The 20,573-nt window shown below is 41.9% G+C and overlaps 13 protein-coding genes across 13 annotated transcripts; 2 read left to right on the forward strand and 11 right to left on the reverse strand.

The window, feature by feature from the left end:
* Nucleotides 1-253: 253 nt before the first annotated feature.
* Nucleotides 254-2,113, forward strand: IL334_000049 (uncharacterized protein; the record flags this gene model as incomplete). Its single annotated transcript, XM_062931835.1, has 4 exons — nt 254-1,149; nt 1,213-1,291; nt 1,353-1,439; nt 1,520-2,113. The coding sequence occupies 4 exons, from the start codon at nt 254-256 to the stop codon at nt 2,111-2,113; spliced, it is 1,656 nt and encodes a 551-aa protein (XP_062787886.1).
* A 300-nt stretch (nt 2,114-2,413) lies between these two features.
* On the reverse strand, nt 2,414-3,337 carry IL334_000050 (uncharacterized protein; the record flags this gene model as incomplete). The annotated part of the gene is made up of 4 exons (XM_062931836.1): nt 2,414-2,593; nt 2,678-3,002; nt 3,056-3,111; nt 3,182-3,337. The coding sequence occupies 4 exons, from the start codon at nt 3,335-3,337 to the stop codon at nt 2,414-2,416; spliced, it is 717 nt and encodes a 238-aa protein (XP_062787887.1).
* A 311-nt stretch (nt 3,338-3,648) lies between these two features.
* IL334_000051 (uncharacterized protein) lies at nt 3,649-4,550 on the reverse strand (the record flags this gene model as incomplete). Its single annotated transcript, XM_062931837.1, has 4 exons — nt 3,649-3,789; nt 3,888-4,212; nt 4,298-4,353; nt 4,407-4,550. 4 exons carry the CDS (start codon nt 4,548-4,550, stop codon nt 3,649-3,651), a joined length of 666 nt encoding a protein of 221 aa, XP_062787888.1.
* A 473-nt stretch (nt 4,551-5,023) lies between these two features.
* Nucleotides 5,024-5,710, reverse strand: IL334_000052 (uncharacterized protein; the record flags this gene model as incomplete). Its single annotated transcript, XM_062931838.1, has 3 exons — nt 5,024-5,158; nt 5,236-5,398; nt 5,556-5,710. 3 exons carry the CDS (start codon nt 5,708-5,710, stop codon nt 5,024-5,026), a joined length of 453 nt encoding a protein of 150 aa, XP_062787889.1.
* Nucleotides 5,711-6,807: 1,097 nt separating this feature from the next.
* IL334_000053 (uncharacterized protein) lies at nt 6,808-7,671 on the reverse strand (the record flags this gene model as incomplete). The annotated part of the gene is made up of 4 exons (XM_062931839.1): nt 6,808-6,948; nt 7,040-7,355; nt 7,433-7,488; nt 7,552-7,671. 4 exons carry the CDS (start codon nt 7,669-7,671, stop codon nt 6,808-6,810), a joined length of 633 nt encoding a protein of 210 aa, XP_062787890.1.
* A 399-nt stretch (nt 7,672-8,070) lies between these two features.
* IL334_000054 (uncharacterized protein) lies at nt 8,071-8,733 on the reverse strand (the record flags this gene model as incomplete). Its single annotated transcript, XM_062931840.1, has 4 exons — nt 8,071-8,184; nt 8,258-8,277; nt 8,357-8,466; nt 8,594-8,733. The coding sequence occupies 4 exons, from the start codon at nt 8,731-8,733 to the stop codon at nt 8,071-8,073; spliced, it is 384 nt and encodes a 127-aa protein (XP_062787891.1).
* A 529-nt stretch (nt 8,734-9,262) lies between these two features.
* On the reverse strand, nt 9,263-9,877 carry IL334_000055 (uncharacterized protein; the record flags this gene model as incomplete). The annotated part of the gene is made up of 4 exons (XM_062931841.1): nt 9,263-9,349; nt 9,427-9,446; nt 9,521-9,630; nt 9,744-9,877. 4 exons carry the CDS (start codon nt 9,875-9,877, stop codon nt 9,263-9,265), a joined length of 351 nt encoding a protein of 116 aa, XP_062787892.1.
* Nucleotides 9,878-10,478: 601 nt separating this feature from the next.
* Nucleotides 10,479-11,134, reverse strand: IL334_000056 (uncharacterized protein; the record flags this gene model as incomplete). Its single annotated transcript, XM_062931842.1, has 4 exons — nt 10,479-10,562; nt 10,693-10,712; nt 10,800-10,891; nt 11,013-11,134. 4 exons carry the CDS (start codon nt 11,132-11,134, stop codon nt 10,479-10,481), a joined length of 318 nt encoding a protein of 105 aa, XP_062787893.1.
* A 633-nt stretch (nt 11,135-11,767) lies between these two features.
* IL334_000057 (uncharacterized protein) lies at nt 11,768-12,509 on the reverse strand (the record flags this gene model as incomplete). The annotated part of the gene is made up of 4 exons (XM_062931843.1): nt 11,768-11,872; nt 11,938-11,957; nt 12,142-12,245; nt 12,391-12,509. 4 exons carry the CDS (start codon nt 12,507-12,509, stop codon nt 11,768-11,770), a joined length of 348 nt encoding a protein of 115 aa, XP_062787894.1.
* A 682-nt stretch (nt 12,510-13,191) lies between these two features.
* Nucleotides 13,192-14,177, reverse strand: IL334_000058 (uncharacterized protein; the record flags this gene model as incomplete). Its single annotated transcript, XM_062931844.1, has 4 exons — nt 13,192-13,619; nt 13,721-13,862; nt 13,934-14,031; nt 14,108-14,177. 4 exons carry the CDS (start codon nt 14,175-14,177, stop codon nt 13,192-13,194), a joined length of 738 nt encoding a protein of 245 aa, XP_062787895.1.
* Nucleotides 14,178-15,468: 1,291 nt separating this feature from the next.
* On the forward strand, nt 15,469-16,651 carry IL334_000059 (uncharacterized protein; the record flags this gene model as incomplete). Its single annotated transcript, XM_062931845.1, has 4 exons — nt 15,469-15,676; nt 15,746-15,886; nt 15,973-16,112; nt 16,259-16,651. 4 exons carry the CDS (start codon nt 15,469-15,471, stop codon nt 16,649-16,651), a joined length of 882 nt encoding a protein of 293 aa, XP_062787896.1.
* Nucleotides 16,652-16,868: 217 nt separating this feature from the next.
* On the reverse strand, nt 16,869-18,254 carry IL334_000060 (uncharacterized protein; the record flags this gene model as incomplete). The annotated part of the gene is made up of 6 exons (XM_062931846.1): nt 16,869-16,949; nt 17,049-17,099; nt 17,261-17,337; nt 17,522-17,585; nt 17,930-18,027; nt 18,242-18,254. 6 exons carry the CDS (start codon nt 18,252-18,254, stop codon nt 16,869-16,871), a joined length of 384 nt encoding a protein of 127 aa, XP_062787897.1.
* Nucleotides 18,255-18,721: 467 nt separating this feature from the next.
* Nucleotides 18,722-19,741, reverse strand: IL334_000061 (vacuolar transporter chaperone 1; the record flags this gene model as incomplete). The annotated part of the gene is made up of 7 exons (XM_062931847.1): nt 18,722-18,765; nt 18,835-18,859; nt 18,931-19,028; nt 19,111-19,147; nt 19,239-19,317; nt 19,414-19,463; nt 19,703-19,741. The coding sequence occupies 7 exons, from the start codon at nt 19,739-19,741 to the stop codon at nt 18,722-18,724; spliced, it is 372 nt and encodes a 123-aa protein (XP_062787898.1).
* Nucleotides 19,742-20,573: the final 832 nt, after the last annotated feature.

Genomic DNA, 20,573 nt, shown 5'->3' on the forward strand with positions numbered 1-20,573 from the left:
AAGGAACAAAAAGTATACTGAAAGACAAGTCGAGTGTCCCCCTTTTGTTTTTATCAGATTAGGGGCGATTCAAAGATTACACCCCATTTTAGGCGCCGAGTTGGAGCGGACATCGCCGCCACGTGCAGTCCAACAAAATCGTCATTCTTTGGATATGAGAAAGATTGATGATGACGTGAAGTGCTCACTCTCACTCGTTGATATACTCTATCAGCACCCTTCCTGACAGACACTACCTACTAGGTCGATCAACATGTCGGCAGCTGGCCCTTCTCGTGCTCATCAGTTCAGCAAAGTGACCAACCTTCCGAATCAGTGGGATGATGCTAGTTCTTCACCCGACCCACCTTCTCTCAATAGACATTCCCTCAAAAGCCCTAATAAAGCATCAGTCGGGCCTTCTGGTCGTCAGTCGCCTTCCAGCTCAGTCGCATCAGCGTCTCCTCGGCGATCTACGGCTTCTCCACGAACAGTTAGGCGCAGACCTCCTCCGCAGATACCCTCTACGCCGCGGAGCGTAACGAAAAACCAACAACAACAACAACAACAACAACAACAGACTCAACCTCGAAAACCCCAACAAAATCAACAGCCAAAAATAGCAGCCATACCTCTCGCAGATACATTGAATGTTCTGCTCACTCCTCTCAGACTAATCTTACTTCCCTTCAACATATTCCTTGGACCGTTCTTTGCGCACCTTGCCAATGCTTTCCTGCTCATCACAATCGCTAGTTTTTCGGCCTACTTCCTCTTACCGCTTTTACCATCAATCATCCTAAAGCTACTAGGGAAATCGATCCGATACCTGTCTAACGACTTTCTGAGCCGCGCATTTGGTTTCGCGCAAGACTCAGATATCATGTTGGGTAAAGAAGTGTTTCTCCTTCCAGCCAAAACACTAGCGACACCAGCTTGCCTTCTGGCAGGACTGTTTTGCGAAACCTCTCTTTTAGCACAGATTGGCGAAGACGGGACCAGAGCGGCGGCTAGACCATTCTGGGCAAGTGTAAGGAGTGATGAAGATGATGTAGACGTCGCACAATATGCACGAGCTTTGACCAAAGAAGCTAGGGGTGCCAGGGATATCTTTGATAGTGTCCGGACTCTCGGTCACGGTGGTGTCGCAGGAGGATTGGAATATGTTCGGTATGTCTAACTTCTGCCCTGTTGAATAAAGGTGATCCGAGCCTGAACTTCTCGCTGTAATAGAATATGGGAATTAGCTGTTGCCGTCAATACCGGATCTTCACTCGAAGGGAAAGGATTCATCGCTGAACAACTACGGGAGGTACGCAATCACCATTGTTTCTGTTTTTCCAACGCATCAACTTATTATATTCGTATCATAGCTCGGAGATATGACTCGCGATTTGTCTGATGAGATTGTACACATCGATTCTAAAACTGTCAATGCCTTCAGTTGGCTGCAGTGGGAGGTAAGTAACGGTTCTCTACAGTCTCATTTAAATCTTGCGGTGCGGAACAGGCATTGCTGACACTGGACTTGAGTACATAGTTTCGCGATCTCGTAAATCTCCTCTCCCTTCCTCCCGGCAGTCGACCGGAAACAACTATCATATCTCGAAAACTCCACTCGCTTTTACTTCGGCTATCAACAGAGCTTGACTCAATATACTCCTTGACATCCACAGCAGCTCAACATGCTTCTCATGCTTCTTCACATGGTCAAGGGCTAGACACTGAGTTAAGCCGTACTGCCAATGGTCTGAAATATGAAGCAGACCGTTCTCCAGGTTGGAAGAGAGTGTACGACAAATCGGCACATTTCTTGGTAGGAGGAGAACCCTCAAAAACAGAACTGCTGGATCGAGATCTCAGATTAACAACCAAGACGATTGGTAACATCAGAGCCTTAAGTAGGAGTTTGGAAGAAACAAGAACTAAGATCAAGGTTTACAGAGATCAAGTGGGGATGTTTGGTGCTTCGATGATGGGATTTCACCTTGGTGCTGGGGAAGAAGTAGGATTAAGTCCTGAAGAAGAAGTCAGGATTTTAGGTGAAGTCGTTGAAGGTCTGGGAAGAGCAGTGGGAATGGCTAAAGAAGAGGCTAAATCAGGGAGGATAGAGGTCTTGGCAATCGATGAATAGATGAATCAGGGTGGATCAGAATTGTCTTTAAATCTTCATCGGATTGTATCTTGCTACTGTGTATCTTATTATACTTCTACTTTATTGCTAAGTCACGGGATTCGTAGTTTGTCCAAGTTGTATGTATATAGGTTATGTGAATAGCTCTATCGCGCACAATGATGGAGAATCGCCTGTACTGCCCAAGCTGCTCGTAGACCTGGCCATTTGCTATGCAGCAATCGATCGTCGCGTATCAAATTTCCGTGACAAATCACTTATCTTCCACGCCTTCATACTCTTGAAGGACTTGCTTACTGTTTAACCTTCTACTATTGGAGGCCCTTTCCCCTCGAATGGTACCAGATATTGATCCCAGGTATAAACATCCTTCTTTCCTCCTCCCAGAAACTCTGGCCAATCTATGATATGGTCCGAATAGATAGTGAATCCTGTCTTCTTGAGGACAACGTTGGATGGTATGTTTTCTGCAGCGGTAAACTATACAGAATCGTTAGCTCTTTCATCACGTGAATCGGGTGGAGAATGATCCTCCCTGAATGGGAGAGAAATCAATCAGCTTACTGCTACTATCCTTTCAACTCCTAACCATTTTGCCAGTTGCACGCCTTTCCTAATCATCTCTGAGCCTATCCCTCTTCTAGTATAGTTGGGATTGAGGTAATATGATATCTCCCAATTCCCAGGTGAATAGCCAGACGGTCTTACATGCAGACTGCCTATCAGCTTCTGGGTATCTCGGATTCGTACAGCTCCGAATGGCGAGATCTCCCCATGAGGATATGACGTCTTCGATGGTGGAGTAGGAAGACGATTGGGTAGTTCATCAAGGAATGATCGAGTGTTAGCTATTTCAATAGACAGAAAAGATGCGTCTTTATATGTGTATCTATAGATTGAGACGTAAGCGGCACACTCTTGATATACCAGAACAGAACTCACGGGATAGGCCTGGTAACTGCGTATCTAGCTACACTAGGATGATTGTACAAATCAACCTAATTCCCACAAATTAGACTTCGACGATCTCACAGGTGTTGTTGACAATTCTCAGAAGAAGATAAATACCATATCATCGATGTCATCCTCCCTCCAGGGCGTAATAATGACATCGTGGATCGTAGTAAGAGGTATGAATAACCCTTCTTGATCGGAAAATGTTACAGGACATATATCTCGATTATCTTGTTCTTTGTCTGATAAGTCTTCGGTGGTGAATGCCATTGTGTTCTACTATTATGATTCAGAGTCTGGCACAATGGAATAAGCGTTATGATTTTGTGATGGCAGATTCTTTAAATATGTTATCATGGACTTTCAAGGTTGCGTTTCTCTATTGATGATGATCCCTCCCAAGTCGACTCATGAAATAACCTCATGGTATCATTTCAACCGGCCGGAACCGAAGTGACGGGATTGCTTATGCTTATATCTGGAAATGCGCAATCAATGCAATTGTGCATATGTATCTACTTGAGATCCCATCCGAAGAAGGATTTGCTATATGAATCACATGATAAGGCTCAAGTAGGCAGCTATAAATGTTGATCCCAAGCGTAGGCTGCTCTCTTCCCGCCGCCTTTTGCTTCTGGCCAATCTACCATATGTTCCGAATGAAGGTTGAAACCTGATTTTCGAAGTACAGCATTTGAACCGTAGTTGCCTTGTTCTGTGAACTGTAAACCAATTGGGGAAGAAACAGGTCAGCCAAGGGATACGTCTTCTATATTGTCCTCATTATGAGAAGGGCGATGAAGAACTTTCATAAACTTACAGCTATAATCCTATTTATTCCTAACCATCTAGCTAAATCGACACCTCTCTTGATCATTTCTGTACCTATCCCTTTTCCTGCAAAGCCATCGTGAAGATTATATGACATATCCCAATCTCCAGGTGAGAATATCGATAATTTGACATTCATTCCTCCTATTACTTTCCCAGTAGAAACTTCGCGTAGAGCGCCCAAAGGTCCTGCTTTTCCTGATGGATAATCCGCGAGATTCGGCGGGTTAGGTAAGCTTGCTTTCAGTAAAGACAGGTACTTTTTGTGCTTCTCAAACTCCGGTAATATAGTAGAGGCGTATTCACGAGTGTAACTAATAAGACGAAACCAGGTATGAAACGAAGAATCGTTAATTATCTCTGCGCTTTAATAGCCTGGTCGTTATTTTGTTCACTCACGGAAAAGGTCTTGAATGTGACCATTTTCCCACATTCGGTTGACTATACAATTCGATCTGTATTTTGCATCAGTCACTCGATCACCTTTGAGCAGCAGGCAGATATTCACCATATGCTCTACATCCTCCTCCTTCCATGGCGTCAATCTATATTCCGGGAATGATGGAAGAGGTATATACAATCCGTCTTCCTCAGAGTATTTTATCGGACATCTTGCGTTCTTTTGCTCTTCACTCAGATCACTATTCGTCATGACTGCAGATGATGAAACGGTTTGTGTTTCAATAAAATGACTATAGTTCATATAACGAAGGGAAAGCTAGAAAACAGCGATCCTGGCAACTTACCATGCCAAATCTATTTGTAGCAACAACACCTTACGTGATTACATCTTCCAGCCGACTCGAAAACGTGAATTGTTATCAATAAGAAAGTGAGTTCGGTGCAAGCTCATTCGGGTAATACCGAATGGACCATGCGAGCACATCCTCTGAAATTGATCGGAGGTAATGTGTGGAATGTATGAATGTTGGCGACTTTCAATGTATAAATGCATTTCCATGTTTGCAATTGCTTATGCTCACCAAGTAGGTATATAGAAATACAGTAAAGGGAAGATCCTAATAATACAGTTTCACGCAAACATTGTCCAAATCAATCATGCGAAGAAGTAAGATATCATTACAAACGATAATCTCAGACAACAGAGTTTTTGTGTCAGAAGGTTCAACGACGTGTTGTGCTTGACTTCTTTCGTCTAAGATGAGCGTTCTCTTCATCCAGATCTACCATTACTCCTCCAGCTTGTTCGGCGATATAAGAGCCTAATTGATGATCTTCTCCATCTGAATATCGGTATAACTATTCAATGCAAAACGTCAGGATGATACGAAAAAAAGTGAACAGAAAAGTGGAAGAGCAAGAGCAAGGGGACTCACGCAGCTGACTGTAAATAGATTTTCTGACGACCCGGAAGATGAACTTGATCGACCTTGTAAACGTATTTTACTGGTGCTTGCAACTTCCGCCATTGTTTCTGTCAAAATAGGTGAATTGGAATCTACGTCATCTGGGAAAATACCAGCACACAAGCTGTTGAATCTATGAACCACGCAGAAGATCAGCAAAAGGTTTGGAAGACCAACATGATAAAGAAGAACTCGACGACAACATGATCCGGTCATGAGGCAGACACAGATTCGATCGTTGTGCTCATTGATCTAGCGAGTTCCTACACTGTCAAATCTTGATCACTCACTCAGTCGTAAAATCCCATTTGTCTAGATAATCCGGTACCCTCACAGCTACATTCCTAGGTGTCGCTCTAATTCTCTTGGACTCCGCTACCTGTATCAAGGCGCATACCAATAAAAGGGCACCCAGCAGTCGTGGTAATCTGGTTGTTGCAAGCATGTTGAAGATACGAGTAAAGGTGACGGTGAGAATGAGCCAATTTGATATCTCTCTTCGAATGAGACCAACTATTCAATCTCTGCCTAGTGAAAACGATGAGAACAAATATCACAGCATCAGTCGGTTTCTTTTAGTCTTTCAAAGAAATCGGTACATATGTAGCTGTGAATCGTATGCATTCGTTCCCAGCGAGGATCATCGACCAAGGCTATGCGATGCTAAAATACAAAAAATAAAAAGTTTCTCATGCTATGCGGGAAGAGGGTAATGCCCTAATTTTATTCGTAAGTCAACCTAACTGAACTACGAAACTACGACATTTCATTTTTTTATAGAGTGGGAAGGAAGCATACGAAGAAGCGCCAGTTAAGAACAAACGTACGCTGTAGCCTTATGTTGAGATTATGCTAGTAATGCTAAATAGTGCTCGTAATCCTGAAAGTCTTGTGATCTAAAAAAGCAGTGACGGTATATGATTCCGGTTTTTGGTCAGACGTCTTCAGAGTTCTTCCCTTGCTGCGGCAAGTGAATATTCAATTCCATCGATTATGATTAGAACAAAAAAGGCGGGATGAGACTAAATAGACTAAATCTGACGCGGGAGTCACCGTTTTCACCTTTCCCCCCTCTGTCATCTTCACATCTCCCTTCTCCCCTTAAAAGTTCCAAGCCTATGCACGCATATGTATACAACTTTAAAGGAGAAACCTTATACCACCCCGTTTTTATCTACCCTTTCTTTTTATCTAAGATTCTTTAAGTAACCTTATGTTTCGGGAATCACGATGACCTAGTTTTCTCAGAAAGCCACTGACGAGATAATCCCAGGTAAAAAGTAGACATTCACCTCGAGTCAGATGGTCGAAATGTCAAAATGTCAAAATGTCACCTGTGAACGCCTCGTTTCGGATTAAACGATCCATCTGCAGGGTTTCATCGCGGCCGCAATTCAGGACGTTACCTCATTTCCGGGTACCTATTATTAATCCTATACTGACAGAGTGAATAGAATATCTCGAACACTTTGGATCGCTTCTTCTTCACACTAAGATAGCTATCACCATCTCGTCAAGTGTGAATCTTGGTACATGCAGGAATTATAGTATCTTCTCATAGCCATGTATGACTTTCTCCATGCCTCCTTTCTCTTCAGGAAATTTTTGTAATTTCTCGCCGACATACGTGAATCCTGATTTCTTCAATAGACCTGCTGAGGCAAGATTTACTGGTTCGCAAAACTGTTGAGAACGGGACAAACATGTCGTTAGAAGATGATTTTCGACTGAAGGTGCCGTCCGAAGAGGAAAAAGGGAAATGATGACGACTTACAGCTACTACCCTTTTAATCCTTAGCCACTTCGCTAAATCCAATAAGGCCGCGACCATAGCTTTACCAGCACCTTTACCTTGTAGACTAGGATGAAGGTCGTACGCGAGTTCCCAACTGCCTTGCTCCTTCTGTGACGGACCGATACTACATGAACCCACCAGTCTCCCAGCCGAGTTCCTGACAGCTGACAGAGGTAACTCTGATTCTTTCTCCAGTGCGGATAAGGGCGGTGCAGTATCAGATAAGAACAGTTCAGCTGAAGAATTGTGGGCGGAGATCAAGTTCAATCTGTAATCATAATCTTCTGGCTTGTATCTATAAATATAAAAAAATAAAGGGCAATGGTAAGTCTATTGGGACTGAACGTGCAACACTCAAATTCACAAACTCACGGATAAGGTCGAAAACAAGCCCATTTACCAATATCCGGATGATTATTCAGCTCCACCTAATATCAGTTGTCAGCAGCTATACGCATCGTTTGATGGCGAGCACATGATGGTTCACTGACTGCAGCTTCCATATCACTTTCTTTCCAATTTGTCAATCTCAGATCCTGACCTGGTATTTGGATATACGGTCCGTCCGGACCTCGTTGTACCGGCGATGAGCGGGTAGATAGCTCAGTCATTACAGATGCCAATTCGCTTTGAATAACGCTATGATCACGAGGAGCATCCAGTATTTGACAGCTATTGAGCGGATAGAAAGGACATTATGGCAATAACTTAGACAAAGGGTGTACATAACAAGTTATACTCGTAGGGATAAAGGATATCGCATGATACCATCTAAATTTGGCACAACGCGACCATGCGGTCTTGCACCGAGATCAATCGGTTAGATCCGGCACCGACGGCGATACTCTCTCTACGAGTACAGTGGGAATCTATTCCATGACACACCTCAATCTCAATAGTGAAATGCGACACATCAAATCAAGATCACAAAAACAACATCGTCGTGCATAGAATCTGTAAACGCGTATACGAGTAGCTCACATCTGTCGATAAGCTCTAGAACGTGCTGACTATTGAGGATCACCGCCTTCGATTGGATCAATGGTGATGATACCATCTCCCCCAAGAGCCATAGCGACATCGACACCGATATTCTGGTACTCCGCATTAGGGTATTGGTAGATCTATCGAAGAAACTCGATATCAGCCTTATGGATATATGTAAATAATGTCGATGCTTTCGGATATGGTACTTACACAGCTAACGTCGGCTTTTCCTGAATGAAACACAGGAGTGATTAGCTTGATGTCGAAACAGCAAGGAGATAACACAAGCAGGTTCGAATTGAAACTTACTGCCAGCAAAGGCATCATCATCAAAGCTCTCCTGGAAATGTTCGAAAACGAATATGGGTCTATCGGTGACTTCGCTCTCTCCATAGAAATGAGGACAGAGTTCCAAAAATCTTCAATATATGAATATCAGCACATTTCGTTTCCAAACAACCCCTTTTTTCTGCGTAATCAGCGTACGCGTGCGGTGTACCCTTTAATACTCGTTAGGAAGAAGGAACCGAGGAGCAGATAACCCACTCTTGCTTGAACTGTTCCATGGTCTTATTCTCAGGTCTGATCACCTCAACAGGCGGTGGATACGAAGGTTGAATGGGTTTAGCTGTAACCCCAAGGGCGATACAAGCGATGATTCCAATTGCAGTGGTGCGGGAATACATACTGGATTTGTTGAACGTCAGGTAGTGTCAGGAGATTCAGATAAATATAATCGTTTAAAAAGTCGGATGGCTGATTTAGTAGGAAAAGGAATGGGTAATCGAATGAATGGAACCATTTATACCTTCAATCAAACTCATTACCTCCTTCCTCAATGGCTCAGGGGACAGCAGCCATACGAGTCCGTCTAGCAGATCATGTGAATCGTCATCGGGGATAGGGGCAAACGGCCTTAGAACCTCTTGGCATGCATTCAAAGGAGGTCACCAAGGACCTCGTGGAGCTAAGGGGAGCTGTGAATGAACAGTGGTCGGCCCGACATGCCCGTTATTGATCAACACACCTGTGTGAACAGGAAACACGGTGACTGTACGAACATGTCAAATGAAATCAAGTTCATCATCTATCTTACAAGTCTCTTGATCATGCAAGGACTTGTAAAATGACAAAAATATGCATATCTTGCCAACTATCTCACAACACAATTTTCAATCTTGGTACACCGGCGACTGATAATGTGGATAATTCAGACTAAATCCCTTCATTCGCAATTGATCCGCCGAGTGATTCGACAATTTCAAATGCGACATTCTTCTGACTACCTCGAGTAGTGTATAACTGATTTGAACACGAAGAAGAGATCAGTTGCCGTGGTCAACTCCAAGTAACTTCATCAGAGGGACGGCAGAACTCACACAATTGACTGTGGCGAGATCTAGACACCGAACAAGTCAATTGTGAGACCTTACGATTCGATCTTCTCAAATCAGAGGAGTACAATAGACTCACAGTCAGGTGATTTACCATCGCTTCCACCTCTAACGAAGCTCGTGGAATCATAGTACCATCCATCGGATGCGGTGGGAGGTGGAATCCAAATCGGACAAAGTCTTTCGAAGCTATTATTTCCGTTCATTATGAGCTCCAGCTCCAGCTCAAGCTCAAGCTCAAGCCCATCCCCCATATTCCATTCGACAGTGATGCGATCAAGCATCAGAAGTGAACTGCTCACTTGTGTTCGAATTGGTCCATTGTCACACAATCGGGTTTCGCAACTAAGATGGGGTTCGAATAATTCTCCTCTTGACCTTTGGACCAAGCGAGAACGGTCAGAATAGAGATGAGCATTGGAGTAGTAAACTGCATATTGATCGTAGTTAAACGTTGTAAATTGATCAAGTCTATTAGTGGATTATGGTGTTGAGAACAGATTGGAAGTTGTTGCGAAATTCAAGATCCCTTTTGTCTCGTCTTATATACCTGTGTGCCAAGCATTCTGACTATCAGCTTGCTGATATATAGTTAGAGCGGTCCTTTGAAACGTGATTCAGGCCACCTTATGTCAATATCCTTGGTGAGATGCCTTCGGGTGAACGGTCATGCGGCTGACGGCTCGATTACGACCGTGGATCCAGTACACAGATGTACGTATGTGGGGAAAGCAGTATACTGTACATATCTACAACAGGATTTATGTTCAATTAAACAAGAAGAATACAACATGCAAAGATACGATCAGTATCAGGAAACCGGATAGCCGATCACGATTCAGATCACATGTGCTGACTGAAAGGCTGTCACGTAGTTTTGTGCCATACAAACAAGCACCGTAAAGAGAGTACAAAGGAAGATCGTACATTCGAGTATCAAGAGATACAATATTGACTGATGGATACATTCTCATGTGGTCGATTATCGTTACCAATCCGTTCATGTCATTGAGCCCTGCGCCTTCTTTCGTCTCCCCTCAGGCAATGGTAGTACTCCCACCCAGTTGCAGAGTGAGCTCCTTGGTGTATTCCTGGACTGTCCCATTGGCATTGTTATAAAGCTGTAGGTGGAAAAGAAAAGGTGTGTTAGTCCCTCAACTTTTATATAGATTTGCTGTAGATCGGAAGTGAAATGTCAAACATCAAAGTGGATGAAACGTGACTATTCGGTGGGATAGATCTTGAACTTACACAGTAGACTTGCGCTTGAGCTAAAGCAGCAGAAACAAAGTCAGCTAATTGGAAAAGCGTTTCTCCACGTTACAGTAGAGCTGTATATCGAATGAACTTGTACTTACTGGTATTATGTGCTCCACCAGATGCTCCACGATGGAAATATACACTTCTGAATTCTTCGTCAGATTTGAATACAGGACAGAGAGCTTCAAACCTATGTATGTCAAGAAGATACGATGATCAATTCAGCTTGGAAGTTTTTATGCCTTACTGATACACAGCATGTCACAGGGATCGTTTGTGGTGTGGTACCCAAAAAAAGGAAACATACTCACGTTTTCTCGAAATTGCCAATACTCATACACGGGGGTTTATTGACTGTCAATCTATAATCGGCAGCTGCGACCAAGCTCAAGAGAGTTAAAGCAACAGGAACGATAACTAATTTACCAAACATATCTATTGGTTATTCTTTGATATTGTTCACAGGTGATCAAATTCAGTTTATGAGTGATGAAGTGGAGATGAATGAAAGAACAAGCGATATTGGACTGTTCTGTGATCACTTTATATAGATTCACAGATATGTCTTCCCTTTCATAATCATAGAAAGGAACAAACAGAGATTGTCTGATCAAACAAAGGATCATGTGACGAACAAGCAATAATCATAATCATGGTCGTTAATGTATATCGTTCGATCACCTCGGTCAAAAGACTCCTTTTCAGCTCGGTGAGAGAATCACGCAGATATACTACACAGGTGAAACAGTACCATAGCTGCACAACATGACTTTGTGTTACACAGCCATGAACGATTAATACACTAAAAGAATGCACCATGAATTAGGCTAAGGAAATTCCATATTGGACCTAAATATGAGCTTGCCATACGCAATCAATGGATTGTGAACCAGAGCTTTCATCTGAAATTCCATCGTTGCATCATGCTCGGTCAAAAATGCATACATTTCTCTTGTTTTTTAATTGTCCTTTACCACTCTAGATCCATACACAGTCTTACTGCGTATCCTCCTCATTACCATCTTTCACGATATGGCGTTAATCGTGATATTCGTTACACTGAAGTTTATTCGTCGTCATCATCATCGCTAACATCGTCGTCTTCGATAGATCCACCGATATTCCTGATCACTTCTTCAGTGTAATCTTGTAAGACTCCACTAGTCCAAGTCTGTTCAAAGAGTATATCAATCAGTAAATCAGAATACTGTGTGTATACCATTTTTTCTAACTTACACAATATGCGCTACCTCGTTCTGTATCAATGGTCATAACCCCCTCATCAGCATCTTGTACAGAGTTTGCAAGTCAACTCATGGCATTAGCACTTTACTCCATCGCCTGCCACTTTTACACACCACTCGAGTATTTGTCACGATGACTTGGCTCATATATACGTTGCATAATGTGTCACACGTGCAGGCAGGGAACTTCACTCACTGGGATCATGTTGGAATTTACCAATAAATTTGAATTGACTAGTGTAATATTCTTCGTCATTTTTAGCAAATGGTTTTGAGGGATTTTGACATTCCCCCAAAAACCTATCATGATTTTCCAATACGATGAGCTTCTTCCATCACAAAACATAGGTACCTTCCACCGTATAGTCAGGTTGCAAACAGGAAGTTTAGGGGATTGATCTTGAGATCAAGAAATGCAAGGGTGAATACCGTACGAGTGACTCACTTGGTGTAAAATTCGTCAATCGTCATATCCTTAGGAGCTACGACGGTCCTTGAATCATCTCCCATAACGAATGAAGTGAGCGTTCCTAAGAAAAGTAAAGTCTTCAAACCGATAATCATCGTTCAATAATGTATCTACGATCTGATTTTACACTATTTATTGATTTATTTTTAATTGAAATTAACTGCAAAGTCCAGCTGTGCTCTGTATAAAATCGAAAAAAAAATACGATATTGATAGAGGCAAAGAGGGAATATCTGTAATGGTTATAGGTATTTATACGCTTTATAGAAATCATTCCCTTCGTGCGTTAAGATGACTGGAAATGTGAAAGAAAACCCATTAAAAGGTGTAAACAGTCCATCGTGTGTCAAAATTCCTTTCTGTGCTCAAAACATACCTCATTTGTCCCTGGTGAAAGATCAGAGATGTGAGATAAGAACACTGAGACGTGACTGAGTCCTTTCATTCCAGGACACAATTAAACCCCTTCCCCCTGTTTCGATTGCTTGCAACTATATGATACGAATACAAATGAGGCATCCTTTGTTGCCATTGTATCATGGATATCAACAACCCATCCCCGACGGTACTGGTCAGTCTTATCATAGCCACTTTGTGTACATTTCAGTGTCCAACAGATTAATCGATACATCTTATTGTTCTGAGATAAAGCTACATAAGTTATCACTTTCGGGTATATATGTATATATCTAAATATCCTTTCCATCATCTCGCCAACATACACTTGTATATAATCGTCTTGGTATCTAGGTTATAAGTCTATCTTGGTCGCATCCACTAATACTTATTTCTTTGCCAAAAATGTCTCTTTGGAGCTACATATCCAGTTTGGGTTTGGGACATCATTGGACCTTGATTTCCTACATATCCATTATTATCCGCATAACCATAACCGTTTTCTCCACTTCTTGAAGTAGTAGTGGTCCTATTCCTATTTCTTCTATGAGTGCATGTTTCGAAACAGACTATAAACGATGAAAAGAATAGTATGACAGTTGCTGCCAAAGTCAACCAAATAGCTTTATCGAAAGAAGCTGTTGCTGAGGTGTTATCATTGATCTCATGTTTGATTATACCGAACATGACGAAATCGATTATCATGGCTGCCAAGGAAACTAAAAATGCTAAGAATGCAATTAAAGCTGCGAATATAAACCCGATGTGGTCGGCGAAGAACGCAATGATGAACGCGATAAACGCGAGACCTAAGGTCAATACATCAGAAAATCAGCATTCTTTCTTGAGTGAAGCATTCAGATTCACGGCAGATTCAGGTTCAATGAGATGAATCCGAGAGAGAACTCACCAGTGGCAACAGGATGCAAGACTAGAGCTTTCGTGATATGTTCAAGATTATCATTGACATAAGTCCAATCGCTGACTTCTCCAGAAACAGACGCGATATCATAACCTAATTGACGAGCTGAACAACCATGATCCCCAGCGCCCTGAATCCAAAAAGTCCATTAGCATCACTGACGAGATCACGTAGAAATATTGAAGACAGTGTTCAACTCACATTGACATTGGTACAATATCCAAATACACCAAAAGCTAATTTCTGACTTCCACTCGTAACTTCGAGGAATGAGATCTGTCTAAACACTGGTGCGGAGACTAGTTGGATGAGCCAGATAATCAGCGTTAATGCGCGAAAACTTCCCAGATACACCGACAGGATAGATCCACTCACTTGTTGAAACTAGTAATAAAGCGAAAGCTGCGAATAACAGAAAGGAACCACATTGAATTCCAGCTGCCATCTTGATAGTTCACTCAATCGATGTTTCCCGAAGGTTTGACAAGGTTAATTGTATACACAGAAATAAACGTCGAGAAAGAGGTATATCGTATTGACGATAAAGAACACTAAGGTGGCAAATAAGTCAACTGATCTAGCACGACCAGTCTTTGTTTCCTGAGCGTGATGAATGACTTACAGAAGGTGGTGATTGGTAGATTCACAATATGTTTAGATCCTTTAAAATGAAGAAAATATGGGAAGAGGAACGACGATGAATTACTTTCAATCCCCTCTTTATATATATGTTGTCACAATGTTCATATTCTGTCCTCTTGGCTAAACCTTTCCTCTGCTCGAATATCATTCTGTAGAGATACACAGCATCTCAATCCCAATACCTGTACAAATACCTATTTTCCGTAGTAAACTCGGTAACAGTGGTGGTAAAGTATTCTCTTCTGTGATGGCAGTGCAGAGAAACTTTCTCATCTGACGTCATAATTCCGGAACATTAGCATTATGCAAGGCACAAGGCAGCGGAACAGCAGTCATCTCCGATTACCCCGAAAGAAGCTTTTTTGGGATATCTTTCATGACAAGAGATGTTTCAGATGCATACCAAATACCCAATTTACCATTATTGAAAGGAATCGATACGAACAGGTGATCACCAAACTGGGAATAGGAATGTGATGTTGGATGTTTGATATCATGTCAACGTATAGAGGAAGAGGGAATGTCGATGATCTTGACGTCATTCCTCTACATGGGTCGCTCACTATCTCTGCTTCTGTACAACTGTATCAGCTTAGATGATAATTCCCAAATCTAGATTTCATTGACTTCGGTTCTTCCTCGTCCAGGCTGTTTCCGCAGCGTCTCTGCTGAGCGAGTATAACACTGCGACAGTGCATCGCTCATCTCATCTATTGCTGCCTTGAGTAGACTCCTTGTACTTCATAGCTTTTGTACTGCCTACTGTGCTTTGTGCGCAGTGAAAGATGGTGGCCTTGGTGGTCTTGGCAGAAACGTGCTTTTAGCGGTATGTACATTGTTTATTCACTGGGCCCACTTAAGCGGACCCCTTTCTATATATTGTCGGCGTTGTCCGCTTCCGGATAGCAATTTGTTCATTTCTGAAATTTCAGAGATTGAAAGTCGTTCACAGTCCAGAGAATGCATTGGTAGCGGTAGCAGATGTCTTGCATCATCATTGACTACATATCCTCTACACAGGTCGAACAAGAACCAGAAGAACCAGAAAGACTCGTGTCATTGTCCAAGCACTCCTTCACTTCGATCCAACCAGAATGCCATTATACAAATTAACCGAAAAGCGAATGAAGAAAAGAGCGAGAGAGGATGAAGATGGAATAACAGAATTGAAAGCTAAGATGAGAGAGATGGGTGAAGACAGTGGGAGTGGAAGTGAAGGTTGGTCAGAAAGTGATAGTGAAGATGATGGTGAGAGTGAGGAAGAGAGTGAGGGTGAAGTTGAAGGTAGTGGTAAAGACGAAGGTACGTATATACGATTTCTTCGGAGAGGGAAGTGTAATACTAATCGGGGTCGGTCGGCTTCCGTTATAGATGATGTAGAAGAAGAAGATGAGGATGATGAAAATCTCGAAGTCGATATTGAAGGTCTTGATTCTGCTTCTGATGACTCTGATGACTCGGATGATGAGGAAAGAGATGCAAGTGGAGACGAAGCAAGTTCTTCTTCTTCAGGTAAGTCTCTGATGCCTTTCTCATCTATTCCATCCAACCGAGAGAAAGCTCAAATAGATCTAATGATGGTATTCCATTTATGGTAGTATTCCGAATCTCACTCGAATCAGCTTTGACGCAACCTATATATCGATCACCTATAAATCCAGATGAACAATTATGTGTATTATGTCCTGATAAAGCATTAAAGAATGATCAGATGATCAAAGTCCACTTGACTAGTAAAGTGAGTCTGTCTCCATCTTTATGAGGACTTGACTTGAGGCCATCACATTCCATTCGAGGGGTATCACCCTCGTTCTCGTGTGACCTTGACCTAGCCAAAACGATACCCTAACATAAAATGCTAAGCTGATGTTCGGTTTACAATAGGGACATAAGAGAGCATCAAAACGATACGCAGTGAGATTGACCACCAATCCACCTAAAGAAGGCACAGATCCAAGAGAAGTGGTGGAAGATATACTTGCAGATATGGATGCAGGGGAATTGGAAATTTCCACTTCCATTCCAACGAATTCGGAATCGAAATCGAAATCGAAACCACAGCCTCAACCAACGACCGTTGCAAGCCAAGACGTAGATGGAAATGGAGGGGACAAGAAAAGGAAAAGAGGAAAGAAACAACGTCAGGAAGAAAAAGCTAAAAGATTAGCACAAGCTGGACAAGGTCAAAATGATGGAATGAATAGGAAAGCCAGAAGATTATTAGCGTTGCAAAAAGGTGAAATAATCAAAAAATCAAATACCACCACGACACCATAAGACGACAATCCCTCAAAAAGGATCATGTATGACCATGGTTTTTCATTCTTGGTTTCGTAGATCTTGTATTTGCAAATCATCCACTGCAATGACGAATGTAATGACCCTAATCATGATCTTAGTTGTGGCTTAATAGTGCATTATAACTAGTGTTGCGATTATGACCTCGTAACGCATCAAACCGCAATGATACATGCAATATCAGATACTATCCATTCTAGTAGTTTACGGATTTCAAGTAATCAGCAAGTTTGGCAACGACGACATTCGCATCACCTGCAATGGTAGGTGCGTCGTACTATTTTGTTATTCATCGTATCGTTAGCCGCATCCACAGGACGAAGGTAGTGGTCAATTGCGATTGAGAAATGATGTTATAATGGACTGTTGGACTCACTTCTGCAACAAGGATAGCTTGATTAGTGGGAATGATGAAAACTCCTCGTTCCTATTTATACCAATAACGTCAGCTCAACGAAGAATGGACCAAGGAATGGAGGCATTTCAATCTGATTTGCGACAGAATTTCCGTGTTTCCGCAAAATTGTCCACGCATGAATTTTTCTTCTCCTTGATCTCGTTGTTGATATGAAGTAGAATCTGACTCACTCCCTTTCGTCCAGCTACTTCCTCGTCATCCGCTCGGATAGTCATGAATTTAAATCCGTTCAGCGTGATACCGTTCGCTATGTGTTTCGTGGTCGGCGAGGGCAGTATCGATTGAGATCGTGAAGAGGTGGTGTGAGGGATAAAAGGAGGTTGGCGAGATCAGAAAGAGAGTCGAAATGAATCATGCCAATCAGCTTTCATGTTTCATTCCATCATCAAACACGATATATCCCAGTGAGAGTAGATAAGTCAGAGACTCACCTCGTAGTTGATCAGGTTGGGTAAACGCAGTCTTCACAATTGCATCTTGTTCCTTTTGAGCGAGCTAAAAAGGTAGATTAAGTAACAAATTATTAGCGAATTCAATCAACGTTGAAGAAAACATGTTAATCATGAGATCATAGTTGTTCTCTCCTCTTTTCGTCTCGGTCCTATCCTATCCTGTGTGATCTGTTATACTCATCTTCCGGCTTGAAGAGAGAAATCTATGGTCTTCAAGCAGGAGGAAATAATGAAATTGACTTTTATTTCGACGTCGTTGATCATCCACTTTCCCACCACCTGTCTCACAACTTTCTCTCTCTCTCCCTTTCTCCCTTCTCGTATACTCCTCTTATCCTCCTTCCAATGAAACCTGACCAGAAACGATGTAAAGAAAGTGAAACTCACGTTGTATCCACTTGAAGCGGCCCAAATACCACCCTGTTTACCTAAAATAGCAGCTTTGGTGATTTTACCAGTGGCGACCAAATGATCATCTACGTAAGCTATATAAAAACTTCATTTAGCTGATTGATCCGTTCGTTGCGCAAAGAAAAGTAGGAAAAAAAGGAATCAAGAACACAATGTATCCAGCTTGAAAAGAAGGAGAAGACGCTTTGGATTGATCATTGGAATCAATCAGATCAAAGGAGAGATCGTATATCAAGAATGGAAAGTAGTGAATTATGTCGAAGAAAGATATGATGTGTCTGCACTTACCTTGCCAGGACATTATGAACGAGTCGTTAAAATGAAGGAGAATATGGTTGAGATAGTGGTTGTAATAGATGTAATGGAACAAAATCATGAATAATTGTCAGTGCTCAATGATCCATACACAACAGAACAGACGTCACCACTCGAACACAACGTCAGATTTGTGGCACACCCCGACCGCAAGAACCCATTGCCATTATACAGCTGTATTACATCTACTCATTTCATCATCTGTTATGTTGACCAATACTAGGTTGACCGGGAGAACCGTACGTTCCGTAGATCCAAACAAAATGAGAATGCATACATATCTAAATGAAATGGAATTATGAATCGAAAATAGATGTATTCCGGTGAAAACGATAATCAAAGGGATCTTCACTCCTATGCTCTGCTATCCAGCTTTACTCCCTCACCACACCCACGGCCTTTGTTCACACAGGCACTCCCACATATCTGTACGCGACTTGAAATCACGTTTCTCTACTCGTATACTGCTTTGAGGATGAAGTTGGTCACGATTGCAGCTATACATCAATGATCATATCAGCTGATACTCCCGATCAGATCCTTGAAGATATCGTGTCATAGCTCACCTAATAAGCAAACACAAAGTACAGTCTTTACAACACGATTAGCCAGATTCGACTTATACGAAAACATGTTCCCGAAAGAAAAAGAAAAACGCTTACGGGTCCAAGTCTATCATCATAAGGAGCACCAGTTCTTAACCTAATTGATCTAGCTCGCATTTGATATATCACCAAAGCGTAAAGCATAACTGCCAATGCTGCATGATGAAGAAAGAGTGAGTATTTGTTGATACGTATTCGATAGACAAGGGATAGTCAAGAGAGAGACAATAAACTTACCAATGACAGTATACATTGCAGCTGAGATCTTTCCAACCTACCCGACCAGACAAATCACCTCGTTAATACTGTTATCCTTCTCGTGACAAGATTGCTGTTGCTGAGCGAGCTGATATCATATTACTTACCTTGTCACCGAAATTCAATAGTCCAACTGCCAATCCACCCAATACGACAGCAAAATGAAGCCATGATAAGAAAGTTCGTCTTAGCAAATGATCGTCAGCTCGCTAACAGTATGGTTCTTCTTCTTGATTTCGATGTTGGATTTCCGTGTTCAGTGTTCAGTGATAGATAACTCACTCATTCGCAAAGAAGACTTTGGGTTCTACTCGTACAGGTAAAGCGATACGCTATTCCGAGTGAATCCACAAAAAGTGATACCAAATATTATGATTGATGGTGATAGCATTGCATTAAACCAGTTGAAGGAGAGCGAAATAACCATAGATACAGGTTCAGGATCAGTCGTGTACAATGATTTCAGTATATCATGGATGAAGAAGGAGTAAAGTTGGATTTTGCGATAAATCAAGTTGATCAGTTTTGGCCATTCTCGCCTTTCAAATCACATCAGATGACATCTACATACCTTTTTAGCTGTTCTTTGAAGTAAGGGTTGAGTCGACATGATTTCGCTGTGGTAGGTAGGCAGGTGGGTCAAAGAGTGTTTCGTGATGTGGTGGTGTACAGTATGAAGTTGTGAAGTTGAATTGAATTAAATCTGGATTCAGTTGCCAAGACCTTGTTGTATATTCAACTTTGAAAAGATAAGGCAGGTGAGATTGATCGATATTGAACTATGGGCTGATTTGAGGAGCTGTATCTACACTGAGCGAACTTCCTTTCCTTGCCGACTAGCTGTACAAGTCTTGTATATCTGATTATAAGGTGGTCTTGATTGTTGTAGTGGTGACCAACAAGGTGAGATAAATGTATATCTACCAAAATACCTGTATTATGACGATAAGCAGATCTAATTTACCTCGCATTCTTTTTTAAATGGTCAACTTGGGATGCACGTGCGTTATATCAGAATAATATTGAAATGGATACCACGTGTATAGAGAAAACAGAAAGCAATTTGATCCCGATGTGGCAATTCACAACTGTTGATGGTTGATGAGCGGAGATGACCGCCATTGGCATGGGCTTCTCCTCCTTGGAAAAAGAGAACAATAAGAGACATTCCCAAGTTGACTTATGATCAAACTTATACATCCTTACAAACCTCAGCATCGTTTCCAGTATACCCCCTTCATCAACCCTCATCCTCCTCTCTGCCCATCTCCTATAAACTTGAAATACAAAGACCAAATCAAAAGACTTCGGTATACCAGCAAGAAGTCATCAATCCAACTTCCCAAAATACCCCTGACTGAATCCGGCAATCCCCGACCGAACATCCATCTTATATAAATTCAATCGATCACTTTATTATCGACGGCGACAAAAGATCATCT

This window comes from Kwoniella shivajii, chromosome 1 (assembly GCF_035658355.1).
Source record: "Kwoniella shivajii chromosome 1, complete sequence".
Taxonomy (NCBI): domain Eukaryota; kingdom Fungi; phylum Basidiomycota; class Tremellomycetes; order Tremellales; family Cryptococcaceae; genus Kwoniella; species Kwoniella shivajii.